This window comes from Podarcis liolepis (assembly GCF_965112155.1).
Source record: "Podarcis liolepis genome assembly, chromosome: 4".
NCBI lineage: Eukaryota > Metazoa > Chordata > Lepidosauria > Squamata > Lacertidae > Podarcis > Podarcis liolepis.
Window position 1 is genome coordinate 43,759,312 of NC_139558.1, and position 22,279 is coordinate 43,781,590.

General features: G+C 43.2%; 1 protein-coding gene across 5 annotated transcripts; it reads right to left on the reverse strand.

Moving 5' to 3' along the window:
* Positions 1-4: 4 nt before the first annotated feature.
* ACOT9 (acyl-CoA thioesterase 9) lies at positions 5-22,279 on the reverse strand. Of its 5 annotated transcripts, none has more exons than XM_083502027.1 (16): positions 22,153-22,279; positions 15,592-15,683; positions 14,327-14,353; positions 10,908-10,953; positions 10,286-10,456; positions 9,955-9,992; positions 9,230-9,313; positions 8,370-8,473; positions 7,746-7,819; positions 7,281-7,348; positions 6,701-6,812; positions 4,652-4,742; positions 2,541-2,626; positions 1,787-1,874; positions 1,449-1,599; positions 5-750 (listed from the first exon to the last, which is right to left on the reverse strand). In XM_083502027.1, the coding sequence occupies exons 1-16, from the start codon at positions 22,227-22,229 to the stop codon at positions 683-685; spliced, it is 1,377 nt and encodes a 458-aa protein (XP_083358153.1). In that variant the 5' UTR covers positions 22,230-22,279; the 3' UTR covers positions 5-682. The 5 variants fall into 5 exon arrangements, with proteins under 5 accessions (XP_083358153.1, XP_083358154.1, XP_083358156.1 ...); XM_083502028.1 differs by lacking the exon at positions 22,153-22,279 and adding an exon at positions 17,370-17,922; XM_083502030.1 differs by lacking the exon at positions 22,153-22,279 and adding an exon at positions 16,960-17,378.

The following is a 22,279-nucleotide window of genomic DNA, read 5'->3' on the forward strand; positions in this document are numbered from 1 at the left end:
TCAATCAAGCGTATGATTTTTTTTTATTATAGGATGTAATACATTATTCAGTAAAACATTTCCATATCTGGTAGGAGTTTATCAAAGGCTGAAATCAAGAGACGTTCTTGCTTAATTCAGGAAGTTCCACTGTGATAGACAGGGTAATGGTCTTCATGGACCTGATGTGGCCTTGACACACCATGTAACTGCTTAATCCTTTTCAATTAGTGTGCAGGAGCTTTAGCTGCTTTTATCAGTCTGGAGTCAGTGGTAGAAAACATTTAAGTAAAAGCATATGAATTTAAATGGTATACTGATCATCACCTCTGAGTAACAATGCAAAAGTTGTTCAGTGGCAGGATTCCACACTGCATTTCCTTCACCATCCACCTTTCAGAGCTACCTTCGTTCACTTTGCAAAGCAAATGACCACTGTGATGGTCATGATATATAGTTTGTTCGTCTTTTGGCATTAAAAATACATAAAATATATGAAACGCCAATATGAAATACAAAAATCAATCTAAAAACTATGTATAAATAGAAATAAACAATAAATGGATAGAAAAGTAAGTGCTTTAGAGCATTTCTGCATTCATGATCATACTGTTTTTAATGGCAGAAATGCTTTGCCACCTCCTGTGGAGAAGCAATATGCTTAAAGCTTCCAAGGCGATCTCCTTCCAAAGGTGGCACACTGCTAGAGTGCTATGTTTTCTTTCATGGCGGAATCAAAGTGCCGCTTCCCATCCAAATACAGCATGGATTCTGAAAGACAAGAAAAAGCAACTACCGTAAGTCATTTATATGGATACTTCTCAAACTTCCTAAGATTATGTGGTCAATTAGTAAGACATACTCGAGTCAATTTTTCATACTTTTTCCTTACACACTCTGGGTTCTCGCTTTTAAGCCTGCCTGTTTCCAAAATTGGAATAAAAGTTTTACTCTGTCTTCATTGAGAACACTTTCATCGTTCCTCCTTTCATTTAGGATAGTTCACACAGCACAGACTGAAGAAGTGGGCAGATTAATACCTTAAAATAACAAAACAAAACAAATGGATAGGAACTGTGGACCTAGATTCACACAGTTTGAACTACGTTAGTACAAAAACCAGAATGCACAAATTACCACGTTGGCCTGAATATAAGTCACACACTTTTCCAAATTCCGACCGTGAAAAGTTAAAGGAAAACTTAAATTCGAAACCTTACACAAATTGGCTTTTACGATATTGCTGCTGAAACAGATATACAGCCAATATGGTACTATACAATTCTTCTCTGGGCTACCTAAATGAACCCAGAAAGAGAGGTGATAAGAGAGGAAAAGGGGTACTGGGGTGGGGGACAACCAGAACAGGAAGGAATTCATCCTGGGCTCATGATCCTATAATACCATTACTTTTGCACTGCAGCATGCAATATCATGCACTGTGTGAAGCTTCCAAAATAGGTACTCACCGCCATATGTTCTGGGAACAATACTTGGTATCTCATTTTCTAACATAAATGTGAAGTGGAAGACATTGGTTGTATGGTGCACTCTGGTAGCTGGATCATACACCTCACTGTGTACTCGAACCTGGGCATTATTTTTTTCAGTATAGCATACCTTTAAAACAAAAAAGAGCTACTATGGGCCTCCAAATTCAGAAATGAACAAGGAAGACACAACATTTTAATATTTGAAAAGGAAAGCCAGTGTTTCTCTGACTTGTTATTGCTCACTTTCAGGGACAGCCAAATGATTTATACCAGTATGATCTATCAAAATGGTTTCAGTAGAATAAATCCATTACCTGGGCAGAAAGTAGTAACAAAGATCCAATTTCAACTGGTTTTTGAAACATGATATCATCTACAGCTATCACATAAGGCCGGGAGTTTCTGGAGCGGAGGAAAATAATACATTTTTAAAAGGGAAACATAGGGAACACTGCATTGTAAGTAACATGAAAAAACATGAGAAATCAGAAACTACATAAAAGCTGATTTTTGTGTATAGATATCACCTGCAATTAGGAAAAGGCTTTAAATAATTTTGTTTTGTGAAAGAAAGGGGTAAGACCAGCTGGCAGTTCCTAAGACGTTTTTCACTGTCCAACTTAGTGATACTCATTTTTTGTATGAGATTTCACTAACTCCTACAAAATTAGCCCAAATGTCTTTGGGTGCATCACTTTACAGCTGCATTCCACAAGCTGATCTCCCCCAGATGTTGTTGAACTCCCAGCTAGCTCCTGCCATCACTCCCGATAGTGAGGGGAAATGGCAGCTGTAGTCGGGCAACATCTGGAATGCACCAAGTTGGGGAAGGCTGCTGTACTGAATCTGTAAAACAAATCACTTTACAAGGTTACGTGGCCTCTTCCCTGCTCACATGGTACTGATTTGAGAGTGCAAGAGGAGAAAGGTGCTCTTCCCACTCATAGCCAGGAAGGAGGAAGTCTGGAGGGAGAATCAAGTGAACCCCTGCCCTCTTCCCCTCCCCCCACCCTCCCAAAAGACTCGCCGGGCTTTAAGTCCCACAAATATTACCATCCTGCGACTTACCCATAGCTGTAGGCACAAGCCCATCCAAGTTCATATGCCTTCCTCATGAGAAATCCCCCAAAGATTCTGTTGAAAATGTTGCGTTCCTACAGTCAAAAATATTCAGTGGTGAATGATGCACCCTTACAGAAAACGTTGCCTTAAAACGTATATTTATTTCTGGTTCTCCATCAAGGTAGCCATAAAACAAGTAATTAGGAATTTGTGCTATTGGCAACATAACAAAAAGCACAAAATGCATAATCTGTGGATAGAATACAATATACTGTGTATCACTGAATCATACCATTTGTAGAGGTGGAAGGGACTAGAACTACCAACTTTTTGTGCCAGTCAAATTATGCTGGTGATAGAGGAAATTTTGTCCAGTGACAGCAGGGAAATTTGGGCTGCCAACACAGTATACGTTTAAAGCAAATGCAAACAACATTCCTCACCCCCAAAGGATGCTGAGGACTGATAATTGTAACTCTGTGAGGGGTAAAATGCAGCTCCTATGATTCTTTGTACTTTAAATGTAAAGTACATATGTAGCTTTGGTGATAAAAGCATTTTGGATCAAGTGAGAAATGCAAATCAATGATTAAAACGGTGAGGAAGAAAAGAGAGCAACGGAATTATATCATCAATCTAGCTATCAATACGCTCTAATCACATGTCAATATGCAAGAGGTATTTTACATATTCCTCAGCAATTATTATCAAGCTTTACTTTGTGATTGTAACCAATTAGTGGGGACAGGAAGAGGAACGGGCACAAGACTGCAATATATACTGAGCAGCTGGTACCTTTTGTTAAAAACACATTGGCAAAGACCTGAACCTAGTCCATAGGTTGCTGCATGCTCTTTCATGGCCGTAATACACAATGATGATGGCAGAAAGTGAAGAGGAATTAAAGAACCTTTTAATGAGGGTGAAAGAGGAGAGCGCAAAATATGGTCTGAAGCTCAACATCAAAAAAACGAAGATCATGGCCACTGGGCCCATCACCTCTTGGCAAATAGAAGGGGAAGAAATGGAGGCAGTGAGAGATTTTACTTTCTTGGGCTCCATGATCACTGCAGATGGTGACAGCAGTCACGAAATTAAAAGACACCTGCTCCTTGGGAGAAAGGCGGTGGCAAACCTAGACAACATATTAAAAAGCAGAGACATCACCTTGCCAACAAAGGTCCGTATAGTTAAAGCCATGGTTTTCCCAGTAGTGATATATGGAAGTGAGAGCTGGACCATAAAGAAGGCTGATCACCGAAGAATTGATGCTTTTGAATTATGGTGCTGGAGGAGACTCTTGAGAGTCCCATGGACTGCAAGAAGATCAAACCTCTCCATTCTTAAGGAAATCAGCCCTGAGTGCTCACTGGAAGGACAGATCATGAAGCTGAGGCTCCAATACTTTGGCCACCTCATGAGAAGAGAAGACTCTCTGGAAAAGACCCTGATGTTGGGAAAGATTGAGGGCAGAAGGAGAAGGGGACGACAAAGGACGAGATGGTTGGATGGTGTTCTCGAAGCCACAAACATGAGTCTGACCAAACTGTGGGAGGCAGTGGAAGACAGGAGTGCCTGGCGTGCTCTGGTCCAGGGGGTCACGAAGAGCCGGACATGACTAAACGACTAAACAACAACAACAATACACAATGACACAGAGGTGGAGTGCCTGGAGGAGGGCAGGGATGAAAAATGGATTTCCTAAGTATGTCAACGGATGTGCTAACATTTACTGGAAAGCTGCTCAGCATCTCTGGCAAATACACTGCCAGCAGCCATGAACCAATAATGTTCACATGATATGCTTAGTGGGACCTCCTCCGCAGTGGGAAAGAGCTTCAGAATAATACAGCTAGGAAGCCTTCTTGTAATGCTACAATTAAAAATTAAGCTGACTCTTGAAGGTGACTCACAAACAATTGTGTGACTACAAAAATCTATCAAGACTACTTTCTTACATGGATAGATACCTTCAGAATGAAAAAGACTGTAATTTGTATCATATAACCGAAGCACCATCAAATATCACAGCTCAGATAAGAAGTCAAACATCTGTTTACCAAGAGCAAAACAAAACCCACCCCTAACACAATCATGCTATAGCTCTCTGCAAATACCTGAGGATGGCAGATTTCCAGACCTTTCAGTTTTGCATCTTCCATCCACACTGCGGTGGGTGGCAGCAGCCGACTCCGAAAACTCACCGTCCTATGAGAGGAGGAGAGTTTAGATGCTGTCTCAGCCCAACGTTACGAAGCAAAGCCCCTGCTTAACCTCCACCTGGGGTTGTCTGAATGTTACTCCCCCCATGTCTCCCACATAGTGCGACAACAAGCAGGCCTTAGGCTCACACACATCATCGTCATTGCACCGTGACACGCATAGTGAATGCCCCAACCAGGATGTGTGTAATAGATGTAGTTAAATGTGCTACACTTGGAATGAAGAGGTCTGGATTCAAATATTCACTCAGCCAAAGAGTACACTGGCCTTTGTTTCTGGGGGGAATCGCCATCTACTCATTGCAACATGGCCTATGTATCCACTCCTGTGTTTTTTAAGACCCATTTTGTGGTCAGTTTTTTGCAATAAAAAAATCCAGTTGCTGGACAAAGCTGTTTAAAGCTTTTTGGGGCTTTAAAATAAAGCACTTCATCTTTAAAGGTTCAGATAATTTTATGGCTTCCCATCAATCCCAGGGTTTTTTTGGGGGGGAGGGAATCAGTGTGTCATTTTCCCTTGAATAGCTTCTGTGTGAGTTACCTCAGGCCAGCTTTGTCACCTTGGTGGGGAGCCAGGGGGATACCTCTTAGAGCCAAAGTGGTGCAATAGTTAGAATGCCAGCCTAAGATCAGGGAGAACCAGGTTCAAATCCCCACATAGCCATGAAACTCACTGGCAGCCTCAGGTCAGCCGTATCTCTCAGCCTAACGTACTGCACAGGGTTAACTTCTCAGACTAACTCAGTGGTTCTCAAACATATAATACTGACTGTCGTTGAATCTTCCTGCCACACTTGCAATCCTCTCCTGCCACACCCTTTGAGAACCACTGATCTAACTTATTTGAGAAGGACTAGTAAGAATAATTTTGGACAATCTTGCATATGCTGCCCAGAGAAACACAAGGGTAATAAAAATAACATTCACAAATGTCTCCTGACTGTTGATACTGACATTGCCTCCTCTAGCAGTTTCAGTATCCAGGGTTAGAAGAGAACCTAAGGTCAGAGTTAGTCACTTTGGTTTTTTAGATTTTGTTTTTTAGTAGGGCTGTAAATATTATTTTTGTACCAGTATTTTAATTATATGGTATACCTCTCTTGGTTCCCAACTGGAGTAAGAGTGATATAAAACGCAAATAAATAAATGCAGGATCTCCTGGCCTGGGCATTCACTTCTGCACAAGGCAAAAGAAGGGGAAACAACATCTGAGCAGCCCTTTTTTCAATGCCTGAAATAGGTACCGTATTTTTCGCCCCATAGGACGCACTTTTTCCCCTCCAAAAATGAAGGGGAAATATGTGTGCGTCCTATGGGGCGAATGCAGGCTTTCGCTGAAGCCTGGAGAGCGAGAGGCATCGGTGCGCACCGACCCCTCTCGCTCTCCAGGCTTCAGGAAGCTATCCGCAAGCCTTGCGAGCCCGGCAGGAGTTCCCGCGGGCTCACAAGGCTTGCGGGCAGCAGCCTGCAGCCCCCGCGAGTGTCCGCAAGCCTTGCGCGCCCGGCAGGAGATCCCGCCGAGCGCGCGAGGCTTGGGGCAGCAGCCTGTCGCCCGAAGCACGGGGAGCCCTCCGGAGGGCTCCCCGTGCTTTGGGAGAGTGTCTGCAAGCCTCGCACGCCCGGCAGGAGGTCCCGCCGGGTGCGCGAGGCTTGGGGCGGCAGCCTGTCGCCCAAAGCACGGGGAGCCCTCCGGAGGGTGCCCCGTGCTTTGGGCAGGTGAGCACAAGGCTTGGGGCGGCAGCCAGGGCGGAGGGGGGGGGATAATTTTTTTAAATTCATTTTCCCCCCAAAAAACGAGGTGTGTCCTATGGGCCGGTACGCCCTATAGGACAAAAAATACGGTACATGCTGAGAAATGATAGAATAACAAGTTGCCACCTTTAAGAAAATTCAGACCCGAACGGAAGTAAAGTTTGTAAAAGCATTCATTGCCCCGCCACCTACCTTGTGTCTAGTGTATTAAGAAATATGTCATGTACAATGTTTCTTTCTTCTGCAGTAGGAGCCATTTTTAGCAAGGAAGCCCTACTGGAATCAACTCTTCTGGTCTTGTTTGCTAACCGAGTAAATGAAAATGAGCAGAAAATTACTTGGTGGAAATAAGTTTCCAATAACTGTATCCAACCCCCTCCTGTTTCAAAACTAATAATGACACATTGGGTCAGCAAAGGAAATTGATCAGTTGTAAGTTTGGGGCAGGCAAAAGAAAGTATTTCTTCAACCAAGGCATAATTCACCTGCGGAAGTGGCCAGCATAGCATAATAATGGCCACTGGCTTCCATGGCTTTAAAAGGATATTTAAGGAAGTGAAATGGAGTGGACAGGCTTGTTACAAGCCAATTGGGACAATTAAATTCCTTCCCCTATTATCTATTAATCATGTTGATCTTCCACATATTCAATACTTATAAGAGCAGAGCTGGAGGGAGAACCCTGAAAATCCATCTTTAAATGCCCTTTATGAAATGGGAGAATGGACCACAACCAGAAATTCTTCACAACCCTGAGGAATGCATTACATACCTTCGCCTTCCTTAAAGATTTTTTCCTCTTCTGGACTTTCAAGAATCAGTGGGTTCACAAATGCTGGCCTGTGAATAAAGGGGAGGAAATAAATGAGGCGTGTATATGCCTGCCTGAGTGTTTGAATGCAGCAGCGTTTGACTATCACCAGAACCAGCTCTCCAGGCGGGACAGAGCTATAGTGTTAGCGTCCTGGCACAGGCATCACTGTCACTTACCAAGAGGGAGAGGGGTGAGGAGGCTATGCAGCCGCCCAGCAGAGCCAATGCAGCACTTCCACCAGTACACCGGCATAACCCTGATCTCTCCCCACTTTTCAGTAAGCAGCAGTCGTGTCAGGAAGCTAGTGTCGCAGCTCGGCCCCCACTGGGCAAGCAGCTCTCTCCTCTTTTGTCCTCCCTTCAGCAAAAGACTTTACCACTTGTCACTGTACAATTATTCCCAATGGTCTACTGAAAGCCTTACCTTTTGTTTTCTGGATCACGGGCCACCATGACAAAAGTTGCATCTAATACAGGATGATAGGCACCATTGTGAAACTAAAAGGAAACAATGGAAGGGAAATCATCTTTAGCAAACTAGTCTTGTTCCTGCTGATAACGCAAAGAAGACCCTTATGTTCTGCCTTCATAGTGGCTTGGTTTACACACCACATTCAACTATAGCTAAATACAAGGTATGGTTTATTGGAAACTGGGGCACACTGCGTTACTCTCTCTCTCTCTCTCTCCAGCTGCACCATCAGAAAACAAGTCAGTGTTTGGCTTGTTGTTCCGCCCAAACCCAGGCTCATGGTTTCTTTCTCCCAAAATACATGCAAGCAATAACCCAAGAACAAACCTTAATTGCCAGCTAGGGTTTGTTTGGAGAGAAACAAACCAAAAGCCCGGGGTGGGACATCACAACATGTCAGATTTCCTGGTGATGCGACAAGTGCAAAAGCAGAGCAGAGAGAACTAATGTGCACGTTCACATTAAACCAGTTTGTTTTTAACTGTGGTTTAATGCCATATGTGAACCAGGCCCTTGTTTTAGAACTCTCAGGCACTCATAAAGTGTATATTACTTTTTATATGGAAAAATTACAACCTGAAGCATGTGCATCTTTACTTCCATTGATGTCCTTCCTACCCATGAAACATTCCCAACGAACTTGATATCACAGTCTGGACGAATATCCTGCTTCCATAATCCTAAAAGCAAACAAACAGGAGTCAGAGCATAGACACTAAAGATAAGTATCTTAATTTCTCTAGCTCAAGGAAGCTAACTTACCTCTGGTTATCTATTACAAGTCAGAAAAAGTGCCCAGTTTAACCTTTAAAGCCCTTAATGACTTGGGACAAGGATACCTAAAAGACTGCCTTTGCCCCACACCCCTTAAGATCCTTTTTAAAGGCCTACTCTGGGTGCCACCAGCAAGAGAAGGGAGCTGGGTGGCTACTAGGGAGAGGAGCCTTCTCAGACTCCAGTTGTAGAATGCTCCCTAGAAAGGTTTGCCAGGCACCTTCTTCAGGTCAAGCAAGATGCAACAGGAAGTGAACATTTGCCACAGAAAATGTCTGCAGCACATTTTGCTGCCTTTCCTCTTAGGGCAGTATCTAACTGGGGAAATGTGTGACCTGATATTTCAGCACTGCCCTGCTCCACATCACTGATTTAGTGTGGGGGAGAAGCAGAGGGGGCGGAACTCATGACATAATGGACCTAACAAGTTGTTAAAATGAAAGTAGGGGCATGGAAACACAGGTGTTGTTTTGGAAGCAAATGCACATTTACTGTAACATCTGACAGCCTGAAGAAAGTCTTATCCAAAAGAGGTGGAGCAGTTAACTCCTGCCCTTCCCCCCAACATTTAGGTCAAAATGAAGCCTAGCTCTTTTTACCCAACACAGCGAGCACTCCTAGTTCAAGCATTAAGTTTTTTAATAGATCCAACAACACCGTACCAATTTTATCCACCAGCGCTGTAACAATCGACAAAGGAGACATCTGACCAGCTTCATGCTTTGTGTGTGTATAACAAATCAGAACTGCAGAGAAAGGATAAAAGAGACTGCATGATTTATTCTCTGTAGTTATAGATTTTTATGAAAGGGAGTGCAGTAAAAATTTTACAATGTGGTATTTGTGTCATTCGAAGAATAACACTTGACGAGCTCAAACAAACAAGGAACTTGCATGAAAATGTCTCGTTCACAAATATACTTAAAATGGGTTCATTCAATCGGTCATGTGAAGAGCTCCAGTGGATGCAATGCGCCACCAAAACACAAATCCTGGCTTGGGAAAAGGTTTCCGAGATTTTGGCAGCCCTTGTTTCCGGATAGTCGTGCTTTGCATCACAGACTGGCTGCCTTCTCTAAGGATCTGGGATAGATTAAAGAAAAATCAAGGATCCATTCTCTCTAGTCACCATCCTTGCCATGGCAAGGGAAGATTTCCCATTTAGCTCCTGCAGGTTGAGGGCATTCATGAGCAGAACTCATATAGGTCACATATGTCACTCTTCACTATTTGAGCATTTACACAGGAACTGCAAAAAAGAGGAAGCCCGAGTCATTCACATGCCTTTCTCTTGCATCCCAGTTCTGTGTAATATCTGACCCCAGAATTCTGATTACCCAAATTAATCTGACTACCAGATCAATGAAACTGCATGGCTGTTACATACCTCCTAAGCTATCAAGATCTTCAAGAATTCGGCCAAACCTACCAAGGTTAAAATGATACACGGTAAGATTACTTTGCAAGATACTGGGATGAATCCAACATAGTTCTGTGGCAGTGTTGTTGTTTTTTTAAAAAAGAACAATCTGAAGTTTAAAAATGTATCATTAAACATCTCAATAGTTTGATCCTTTTGAAAATTCACATATAATAATTAGGAGAGCCAGGTTTGGGGGGGGATTTATAAGTCAAAATGGTACCTAAGATAACACTGCAAATGGTAAGGCACCAAGTTAGGAAGATATTCATTCTATTGAAAAGGCAACTGAGTTTACCTGACAGAGTTGTGCACGTTCAGATATTTTTCTCTTATTTCAGGTTGACTTCCCAAAGGCAGGATAACTTCTATATAGCTGTCTCTCATCTTCCTAGGGGGCAGGTCAGCTTGGTTTTTTGCAAGGAGGGTATGTAAAGCTTTCCTTTCATTCATTGCTTGCACATGGTCTCTGGAGGAAAACAAATCAGATGATTCTGAGTGGACACAGCTTGCAAAATGTAATACAAGTTTACTAGAGTAGAGTTACATAGCATAATGGTTAAGATCAAGATCTTTGAGCTGGAAAATCACCAGTTCAAATCTTGGGCCCACCTTGAACCTGGTTACAGCCTAAGGCAAGCACTATCAGATTCAAATCATTTTTGTAATTTAGGGATAATAATAATTTACTTTCTCTGAAGGATTTTTTATAGGATTACTAAGATAATGCATATAAACTATCGACATTTATGAGAAGTATTATCATTATCATAATCATCACCATCATTCCTGTAGGGGCAAAGACCCTCAGAGTTTGAAGACAGCTGGTTAAATCTCTGAAAGAGGACATTCCAATCAGCTCTGCTTTATTTTGAAATGCAGCTATCAAAAAATCAAAGAAAGCTTTGCATGTGTCATACCTCCAATTGGTAGATGCTCCCACTATCTCCCTCAATCTATTTCGCACTGCAACACAACAAAATCAGAAATATTTGATGCATTAACTGACCAAAAGGGTACTACTACCCTCCCAAGAAGCAGAAGAGTAAGCAAAGTCATGCAAAAGAGAAGATGAAAAGCAACAGCTGGCGAAGTTCATTCCTGCTAACAGGGGATACACCATTATAACCACAGGAGACTATGACAGCTTTTACCTTTTTTCAACCAAAAATATCCAACTGATCCTTGTGACTGTGTGTGTGTGTGAGAGAGAGAGAGAGAGAGAGAGAGAGTCAAATCTGACCCAGCAAGAAAGCCTGCACATTCTAAAATGAATGTGTAAGTTACTCAGTCTACATTCATAGATTTCTGTATTCATGTGCTCTGATATTATAAGGGAAACCCATGAACAGAGCCAAGCTTCCATGTGCATATGCAAAAAGTTGCCGCTACATATCAGAATGCTCTTTGCCACTGAACAAACTGGATGGATGACACTTTTGAGGCAGGCTACGATATGGATCCCCATGCAAGGCCACTGGCAGTTGTGTGTTACCTCAGCTGGCTCAAGGCTAATACATCTAGTCATCAGAGCAAGTAAATCTAACAGTCCAAAACACCTGCACCCCTCAAATCAATTAAAATGGTTACATGTAAATTGGATGACTTAAACAAACCCAGTCATTTTGCTCTAATTAAGTCAGCTGAGCCCAACTCACAGAGCCAGCAACAACCTTGGGCAAGGTTTTATGGCACTACATATGACTAGAATATTAATCATTTTGTATTTAATAATGTACAACCATGCCAGACGAAGCATCAAATATGTACTTGAAACTACTGGAGGTCCAGTGCCCTTTTCTTAAAGTACAGGAGTCAGAGGACTCTTCTTCCAGGTCAACTATAATAAACACATGCAGTCCACCTAACCTACCAGGGCAAATTTCAAAATCTGTGGTCCAGACTTATTTTTCTAGCCACTCAAGAAGAATCCAGATTCCACCTGCTAATATCACATATATTCTAGAACAGGGATGGCTCACCTGTGAACCTTTAGGTATTTGTTGTACTGCAACTCCCATTGTTCCTGACCACTGGCCATGCTGGCAGGGATGATGGGAGTCAAGAATTCAACAACATCTGAAGGTACATCAGTTAGCCACCCTGTTCTAGAGCACCTCTGCTCTAGACCTATTTTCATCTTATGGTCAGATGGGTGTGCTTCATGTATACATTTTGCAATTTAAGGAGTGGCCCATTTTTGCTGCCCTCAGTTTTTCAATCCATGATCTGAGACAGTAGCTTCACTTCATCTCATGGTAAGGCCAACACTGACTTCCATCCATAGGCTGTGTTTAGGGTACATCTGTACAGCAGTGGTCAATACTCCTGAAGGAACGTCCTTGGAAGCTGCAGGTATATTTCCTATGGATCAGTATCACCCCTCTGCAGGAATCAGCCCATACAGACTATTCTGCCATCAACCCAGTAGGACAAGCAGGGAAGCCACATCAACCAGATGTTCCTTCTGTCTGGACTGTAGGGATCAGATGTTCCCTCCCCAAGTACATTCAGTCTTCAAAAAAAACAACATAAAACCCCACCATTATACATATTTGTGTTTCTTTTGAGCTATAAAAGAAGTAACATTTCTTGTTAAACACTTTTCCTTTCTCAAGTGGTAGGAGATTCCAGAAGCAGCACCACAGGTTTTTGTTTCCTTTGCACAAGAGAGAATTGGAAACTGATGATCTTATTCAAGCAGGGCTTAGTGGAAACAAGCTGACCCTTAAAATGGGAAACACAATCACTAATCCTCAGGTTTCCACAGAGTAACTGTATAGAGTGGGCCCCTGTAGTTCCTTCCATGCTGCTTCTGGCACAGCTAAACTCAAGCTCAAAAACCTCCCAGTATCTCTATGATTCTTCATTGTTCCCACATTCAAACAACGACATTTCTCTGCTACTCCACTGCCTAAATCCAAAAAAGGGAGATATTTCCAGCTATCAAGGAATATGACTTCTTTTTTTCTTGATGACCCCAATAACACAATAATTGTCTGATGTTGTTTATTCGTAGTAATTAGCCTAACGGTATCAAAACAACCAAATTTTCATATCGTAAAGTGGTGTTGCTCAACTATACAAGCTGCATTGTTTGCTTTCCTTATCTTTCTGTGTGCTGATATGCTACTGCTGACCACAACTCATTGACACATAGCACCAGCTCTGAAGGTTGTCCTTCAGAAAGCTATTTGCCCCTTGAGAGACAGAGATAATTCATCCTTAATCATGGATATGGCACCACTGTTGAGGAGCGAAATTGCTTCCCACCCAACACATCTGTTCTGCTTACGTCTGTCCAAATGTGGGGAAAGACTGCCTGAAAGAATAGTTACAAGCTGTATAACCCTCACACGCAAATATGGAAACAGCATTCCAAATTACGTACTACAAATGAAGTATCTTAAGACAGTGCACAGGGAGATGCCTTGTAGAGTCACACCACTGATCCATCTAGCTTAGTACTGTCAACATTTGAGTAGCAGTGGCTCTACAGGAGTTCAGGCAGGAGTCCTTCCCAGTCCTACCTAGAGATGCCAGGAATTGAATCCAGAACATTTTGCATGCAAAACAGATATGCTATCGCTGAGCTACTGCCCTTTGTTCTGTCAAGCTCTTATTAAGGGAAGCACATATAGTAATTGGTTAGGTGTTGACTAGCAATGTCCCTATAGGCCCATCTGGTAAACTGTTAAAGGAAATGGGGGAAAGAAGTCATTGGTCTGAAGTTTGAACATTAGGAAAAAGTGGGTAGCAACAGTATGGAGCTGAGTAAGGAAAACAAAACAAAAAAGTAGGACTGAGGCAAATCCTCACACAGGGACTAGGAATAAGAGGTTGAATGTGTATGATTGGACCCATATTTATTTCAAAGTATTACAGAATGTCACGCTTACCAACCTCTCTTTTTCTTATGTTGGTCTGTAAATGACACTTTGAACCACTTGAAGGACATGGACTTAAGAAAGCTTTGGAAAACTGGAGATCATGAGCCAGGGATTTAAGAGGCACAGCTTGCTCACCAGTTATTTGAGTACAGGGTTCTAGATTCAACATAAATTTATACAAGTCCCTGGGTACTTGTCTTCTGATTTATTGTAAACATAAATAACAGCACAAGATGCAGGCATACAGAGATGATATTTTGATTAAAAAGACATGCTTTATTTGCTTAGCAGTGTGAACCCATTTAGTGCCACCAACAACGCTAACTTGCAACCGGTGCCAGAAAATATTAATGTGTATATTTCATTAACCGTCCAACAAAGAAAGATAGAAGCAAGACAGATGCAGATATATAGCCATATTAAAATGCATACAGGTTACCACAACACACCATTATTCACATGAATGGGTGAATGTCCTGAAAAGTAGAAAAAGCCATTTAGATTATCAGTGTCATAAAACACAAGGCAAAAACCCTAATTGCATTGTTTTCCCGGTTATTTTGGACTCAGTCACAAAATGCAGAAGTGTATGCACAAGTGTGCTAACATATGATTTAATTCTGTTGTATTGATCATTTATTTCTGTGCTAAAGTTAAGATGTCCCTCTGTTTGTTTTCCAAAAGTACATAGCACTGCAGGGTACTTCATAGCTGTGTTTGCTTCCTTTATCTTCATCCTCTATTCCACGTTTCTCATAACTATTATTATAGTTACATCACACAAAGTATAATAAAAGCATAATGACTTTCAGTAAGATTCCTAAAATCTAAATTAAAAAAGGTAACAAAATTGTGTATCATAGATAAAACAGAACAGAATGTCTTCCATGTGCTAGACTGGGGTATTGTAAGAGAGAAAGAAATTTTATTTCATCTGTGGTGGGTCTGCCTGCAAATGCAGACATTCTAGGCTGCAGTATACAGAATAATAACAGACGTGGTTAAACAACTACTTAATTCAAAACACGTGTTTACACTTTTATCTATTCTGGATCGCATAATAAAGTGTTACAAGGAACTGGTGTTGATGATTTTGGCCACTGCCTGCATGGAACTAGCTAGTCACTGTAAATTGTGGGAAGGTTAAGATAACAAGGCTGGTTTGCTAGACTGTGTTAGACTTTGGTAATATGGCACCTTGAGCTGGGACAAAATTTGACACACAACCCTTATATATAATAATGGGTTTTATTGTGGTGGTTGTTGTTATTATTTTGCATCCCCTCTACTCGGTTCCCCATACAGGGGAACTGCCTGTACTGCACCCAACACTATTGAGACACCCCTCACCTATTGCAGCCATAGAGCAAGGCCATTTCATAAAAAATATAGTTTCCCTTCTTGTCACATGTAAATGTGGATGTGGATGCAGAGAGGCCTCAAGGTCACTGAGTATCATTCTGGAGGGTCCAGTTTTCTTCCACTAAGCAATTTGGTGCTATGGAGTGATGTGCTTCTAATGACAACTCACTGTGTTCGTTACTTTTACTTTCTGTTTACTGCTGGAGAAAGTTACGCTAAGAACATATTTCTTTCGAAAACAGTTCCCACACAGAAGCCCAGTTACAGCTATTACTGCTATAGATGCCACTAAACAAACAGATCAACCTTTCTGGTCGTATTCTCACACCTGCCTGCAGCCCAGTTACATTACCTTCCTCCATAGTCTGGGAAACCTGGGAGCCACTGGTGGAGGAAGTCAGCATCCTGGCCAGGGCAGGGCAGGCCTTGCTTAATGAAAACCATCTGCATCAAAAGGAGAATGAATACTGTCAAGAGTATGATATCATAGGTGGCATTAAAGGTGCAATCCATGAAATGGGAGCCAGAGGATATGGAAGAAGTCCCACCTGGCTGGAAGTATGCAAGCATCACTATCAGAACAGAAATGCTGGCTGAACAGCTAAAATGCAGGAAAGTTGTGGGCCACTGACAGCATTGCCACTGCTGGCCAAACAGGCATGAATATTTTTGCCTTGCAGAATCAATGTCTGGATCCAGGAAGAATAAGGTGTCACTACACTAAGAGGGCCACTGCAACAAGGAAGGGAGAAGTATACTTGCAGTCACTCATTTCCCCCCACCCCACCCCATGAGGGAGGAGGCTGAAACACCAACTGGTTGAGCTGGTGGGACCACCCCTCCCCTTCTTTTTTACAACACCTATGGTGCATCCAGGTTCAGGAACTCTGTGCTCTGGCTGTTAACTGCTGCTCATTGCTTTGGGCTGTCCTCTGTATGCAGATCAATAGAAAGGCAGCACTAACCAGGATGCTCCTGGCTGTTTCTCAGTGGGGTTCTTAATCTACTTTCTCCAAGTGGGTTCCTGTACAATTGCATGTTCCATGGCTGTTATGCAACAGGTGAAGGTTTTCCTAACTTGCAGCTGAAACCAGAAGAGATATTGCACCTGCTATCCCTGCTATGTGTCATGCCACTGACCCTGCTGGGGTGACCAACTGTCTTTCCCTTTCATGATCTACCCCAGCCTGGATAATATAGGCTTTGGTACATCTGCTGGTTTCCTTTGTAGATAGGGATACCTTTCCCACATCCTAGTATCATCTAGCTTTAGTTAGCCTCACAAGGGGGTTTTCATGGGACAGCAGGGAAGTTGAATGGGTTCAGCAGCAGTGGCCCCTCCTCTCTCAACAGGGTGCTTCTGCCAGGCACAAGCAAGGAGCACCTTGCAGGCTGGCCTGTCAGTGGTGGGGAGGCAAAAGCACAAACTGGCCAAGGCCATTGGCCCAAGCACCACCCGTCCTGTGTGCCCTGGCACTTTATGAATACACAGTTGAGTGTAGTAGAACTTTTAACTTTCATACTTGGCCAAACGTTGCATTAAAATACTCAAAAATGGGTGGCAGAACTTCCACTCAACGACTCTGTCCAGTGACTCACTGGTGCCCAACCCCACCAAATTCTTCTCCTGAAATTAACAGTATTGGTTAATCTTTCACGTCCGCGATCCTAGTCACATTTACGCAGGTGTAAGTTCCAGGGAAACCAGGGAGGACTTTACTTCGGAGTCAGCGTGATTCAAACTGCACTCACTATGCGCTGCTGCCGTGGCACTTCCTGCGGCTTCCTGCTGTCACGAGGCTAGTCCTCTGGAGCCCAGAGACCGTATGCCGTGTCTAGCGCTTGTCTCCCAGGAAAAGGAGGCCCCTGACAAGGCGTACGTCCGAAAGCAATGCTTGGCTCCGGCCACGTCTTCCCGTCCTGCCAGGGCGCAGGCCGAAGCGGGGAGAAAGGGGAAGGAGGGGCGGGCCTCCGCTCTCCCTAAACGGTCGCCTCTGCCTGGCTTTCTATTAACCGACCTCGGCGCTGCCACTCGGCCCTGGAAGTGCCGCGCGCCTGCCTGTGCGGAGCCCTCTTCCCCGCCCCGAGCTGGCTGGATGCAGACGCCGCCGCCGCCAGGAATTGCCTTACCTCGGGGACAACATTCTGCTCCTTGCACAGGCTGCAGCCCGCCTTCCTGCGGCACTTGGGAAACCGCCTTGGCAGCCCTGTGACTCACTCTACCGAGGCACGCAGCAGCCACGCCTGGAACAGGAACTCGGCCCCGCCGCCTGGATCGGCAAGCTGGTTTCTGCGGCAGAACGCGCCCCTCTTCCCCGCAGTAGTTGCTCCCAAGGGCCTATCTCCGCGCTTAGGCGTCGGGTTCGTCCATTACATTCGGAGGAGCCGCTCTCGTTGACTTCGTCCCCTCTCATACTGCTAGGCTTGATTCTCCGGTGTGCTTGCGAGGTCAGGGCCGTGCGGGGAGGGATTAATGGCGCAAGTGGCGAGTTTGCAGCGCAAAGCCACTCAGCGGGGACTTACTCCCAAGTCAGTGTGCTTAGAGTGCTGGGATCTACTCCAAAGTGGGCTAGATTCAAAATTAGGTGTTTTCTCACCCGTTCAACGCATGCATAAAAGCTGGAGTAGGGAGTCCAGTCCTTAAGGGAAGGCAATAGGGTGCCCTCCCATTGGACTCCAACTCCCATGAGCCCCACCCCAGACAGCATGGCCAAGAGGTTCTGGGAATTGAAGTCCAGCAAGATCCAGAGGGCACCATATTGGTTTCAGCATTGGGCTCCTTTTACTTATTTGTTTCCCACTTTGTATACATACAGTGGTACCTCGGGTTACAGACGCTTCAGGTTACGCGTTTTTGGGTTGCGCACTGCACCGAACCCGGAAGTACAGGTTACTTCTAGGTTTCGGTGCATGCATGCGCAGAAACGCTAAATCGTGCTATGCGCATGCGCAGAAACGCCAAATTGCAGTGTGCGCAGACGTGGCACTGCGGGTTGCAAACTCTGTGGGTTGCAAATGTGCTTCCTGAACGGATCACGTTCGCAACCCGAGGTTCCACTGTATACCACTTTTCACTCCAGTGTGACTTATCAAGCAAGTTTACATATAAAATGCAATACAATATAGTCAATAAAATCCAGTCCTTAAAACCAAATCAGAACAGCACTGGAGGAAGGATGCCTGCAAGGCTCCTTCAAATCCCTGTGGGTCTTGCTGTTAGCCAGAAGGTTGGTGGTTTGAGCCCACCCACTGATGGCTGTGGACAGGAGTTCTGCACTGCAGGTGGGCGGGGTGGACTAGATTACCCTTGGGATCCCTTCCAATTCTATTAATCTAACACTGGAACACCAAAAATTGGCCAAGGAAAGGTTCATCACATAACTTTATCTCAGAAAATGGGGTGTTAGCCATAGAGGTTTTGCCCCATCGCAGTGTTATTCCCAAGAGCCATACGCCCCACATCCCAGACATAAATGGCAGCCATTTTGAGGCTGTGTACATATACCTTGAAAATACCATTGAAACACATTTGTTCCTTCAAATAATTAAGGTCGTTGTCATTTGCCTCTCAGAGAGCATACCAGTCCCAAGGGGCCCCAGACAACAGTGGTGTTGTCCCTTCTACTGTTCCATCCTCACAGCTTCAGAAAGGTCAAGGTTGTTGTTCTGGATTAATACAGAACACATGACATGATTTTTATATCAACGGGATTATTGTTATACATGTATTTTAGTAGCAGTATTTCTTACATACCCCAACATCCATTTCTCTGGATTAACTTCCTCTGTCTCTTTACAAAGTTTCTTTCCCACGTTAACTATTTTAGGAAGGATTAGTAGCTTTATAATACAATAATTGCTTTCTTTTTCTTTTAATTGTGTATTTGGCAGCATTTGAGTCCAAACTGTATAGCAATTAATACTGGAAAAATAGTTAATCCAAAAAACTAAATTGTCACTTTTTGCTACATTTGGAAAGAAGGAGCTTTCTACAAAACACTGGGGTGGAGGATATGTTTAACATAAACATTCTTGTTGCCATTACCACAGGGAAGAAAGTTAATGGGGAAGAATGATCTTTCTTTGAGATTGTGAACAAAGAAAAGAGCAGAAGCCTTGCAAAAAAGTAGATGGATAAGAATTTTTAAAATACGCTAGGTTGAAAATGCAGTGGTTGTACATCCTTTCACTATATATGCTTCTGACAGTGTAATGAAATAAAGGTTACCCAAATGTAGCTCAAGTTGATAATGTTTCTTTCAATATACTGTCAAAGCTCTATTTGCATGATGTGATTTAAGTTGTATCCCCACAGCCAAACCCAGAATGTTTTTATTTGAAAGTGAGGAGTTGGGGAAGGCCACAGCAGACAATACATCAAACATGGGAGTAAAATCCCAAGGAACTATATGTGGGAGATTCAGCAACCAAATCTAACAATGCATATTTCTTGCTAATTAGCATGAGAAGGGGTTAAGACCACAGAACTGTACAGTGGCACCTCTGGTTAAGAGCTTAATTCGTTTCGAAGGTCCGTTCTTAACCTGAAACTGTTCTTTTTTTATAATATATTTATTAACTTTTCAAAGGTTATACAAAAAACAAAAAACAAAAATACAAAAATAAAAACACATATAATTCCATTCACTTATTTTCTTTTAACTTACTTCTCAGACCTCCTCATACCTCCCCTTTTTGTATTCCAATTCAAATTATTCATTCAGCAAATCCTCACCATTAATTTTCACTTAATTTTCCACCTTTCTTTAACCTGAAACTGTTCTTAACCTAAAGCACCACTTTAGCTAATGGGGCCTCCCACTGCTATTTCTGTTCTCATCCTGAAGCAAAGTTCTTAACCTGAGGTACTATTTCTGGGTTAGTGGGGTCTGTAACCTGAAGCGTCTGTAACCTGAAGCATCTGTAACCCAAGGTACCACTGTATTGCTGACAGGCAGAGAGTCAGACCATAGAAACGTAATTGATAGAGAGGGGAAAGGAGCATATACTGTAGTAATTTCCTGTTCTCTCTCCCTCCCTCCCCCCCCCCCATTTTGACCTTTGATGGGGGCAGACATGCCTCCTGTTGCTCCAGCTCAGGCATGTGCCCAAGGCTGTTTCTACTGTAAATATAAATATTTTAGCTGTATAGTTTTTACTGCTGTTGTAGCTGAGAACCAATGCACAACTATAAGTAAGTAAATAATATTTTAAACTTTCTTCCCAATCTGTTGTCTGATTTTTTGTTAAGCGGGTTAAGAAAAGGGAGATGCAGCTTGTTTTGCAGCTGGACTTGTCCAAAAGAAGAGTTTGGAACCTAATTCCTATGTTTCAATTTGCTGCTAAGGTTGGGACTTTAAACTCTGTTCAACCCATGCATGTGGGTATCTGAAGAAGTGTAACACACACACAAAAGCTTATACTCAGAACTAACTTAGTTGGTCTCTGAGGTGCTACTGGACTATTTTTTATTATTTATTATTTATTTCAGTGGAAGCATTTTCATGATGAACTACTATGACTTAAAGCAAGCTTTCTCCTGTGGGACTCGATCCCCATTATTTACCCATTCAGTCCAGGACCACTCCTCTTTCCATTCCAAATCATTCAATGTGCAATTTAGTTGTCCAGTTTAAACTGACATTTAGTTTGATTCTGAGCTTCGAATCCCAAATCAGACCAGTGTCCTGGCCTGCTAATAATAACCCCATTCCTCAGAACAGAGCCATGGGGTGAGTTTGCATGGGAGAATCCGATTTGAGAGAGAATAGCTCCCAGCTTTAGGGATAAGTACTACAAAAGAAATGCCTCCTGTTGCAAGCATATGTTTTCTGATATGGTGTTCGTTTGGTTGCCATGAATGATAGTTGTGTGTTTTTTTTCAGATAAACTATGAAGATATGGGCTGGGCAGCATGTGAAGTCATCCATGGCTGCAGCCTAACTGTGGAATGTGGATTAAGCATTAATCCTCAACATTGGCCTAATATGACACCCACACCCCAGTTCTCAAGTGCAGCTGCACTGGTTTATTTGAGTTACGTGCATCTGGTTTTTATAGCATGCTATTCATGAGTGTGTCCACATGTATTTCAACGTTAGCAGAAATTCCATCATTGAATACTTGTCAGTTTTAGTGGCGACTGCACACATGTTGAATGGCAGCGGCCCCTTAATTGTTTGCTCACTCAGGACTGCAAGGAGGGACGGTGTCTCAGGGTTCACAGATCAAATGGGTGTTGCTGTGAAGGGCATATGAGGCAGTCACTTGCAAGGAGGGGGCAGGAAGGAAGAGATAAGGAAGGAGCAGGACAAGGCATGTCCAGTGGCTAACTCACAGGACTGGTCTGTCAGGCAAAACAGGGTGAGCGGATGGTCACATGGTTTTCCAGAGGAAGGCCAAAAGGACTGGTTAGCGCCTGTACAGAAGCCAAACTATTACTGCATACAGTACTTCTCTTAACTCGTCCCTTTCTTGTGTTGGTAGGTCCCTCTGCATGTAAAACATGGGCTATTCCACACACCCGGCAGGATGTTTTATCCATAATGCTGTTCATGTTTCTAAGGCCCCATCTGCACCATAGATTTCAGTTGGTACCATACCACTTTAAACAGTCATGGCTTCCCCCCAAAGAATCCTGGGAAGTATAGTTTGTTAAAGGTGCAGAGGGTTGTAAGAAGATCCTTATTTCCCTTACAGAGCTACAATTCCCAGAGTTCCCTGGGAAGAGGAATTGATTGTTAAACCACTCTGGAAAATCTCTGTGCAGGGGGGAAAAGGTCTCCTAACAACTCTCAGCACCCTTAACAGACTACACTTCCCAGGACTATTTGGAAGAAAGTGTTTAAAATGGTATGATGCTATTTTAAATGTATACTACAGATGGTAGAAGCAGAACTGAAAATGCACTTACCTACATAAGGTGTAGCAATTCCCCTTCCCTCTTCTCTTTCTAGAGGTAGCTGTTGGAGCAAGCTCAGCATGTAGCATGTCAGGGTAGGTGCCTTTCCGATTCCACTACTGTTCCTTTTTCGTTCTGT

Excerpts from the sequence above, each read along its gene's own strand:
- ACOT9 (XM_083502027.1), bottom strand. The coding sequence starts at position 22,229 with ATGCTACATGCTGAGCTTGCTCCAACAGCTACCTCTAGAAAGAGAAGA. Across the intron at positions 9,314-9,954 it reads AGATCTTGATAGCTTAGGAG|TTCTGATTTGTTATACACAC; the intron begins GTATGTAACAGC and ends CTTTCTCTGCAG. Across the intron at positions 8,474-9,229 it reads AGCGCTGGTGGATAAAATTG|GATTATGGAAGCAGGATATT; the intron begins GTACGGTGTTGT and ends GTTTGCTTTTAG.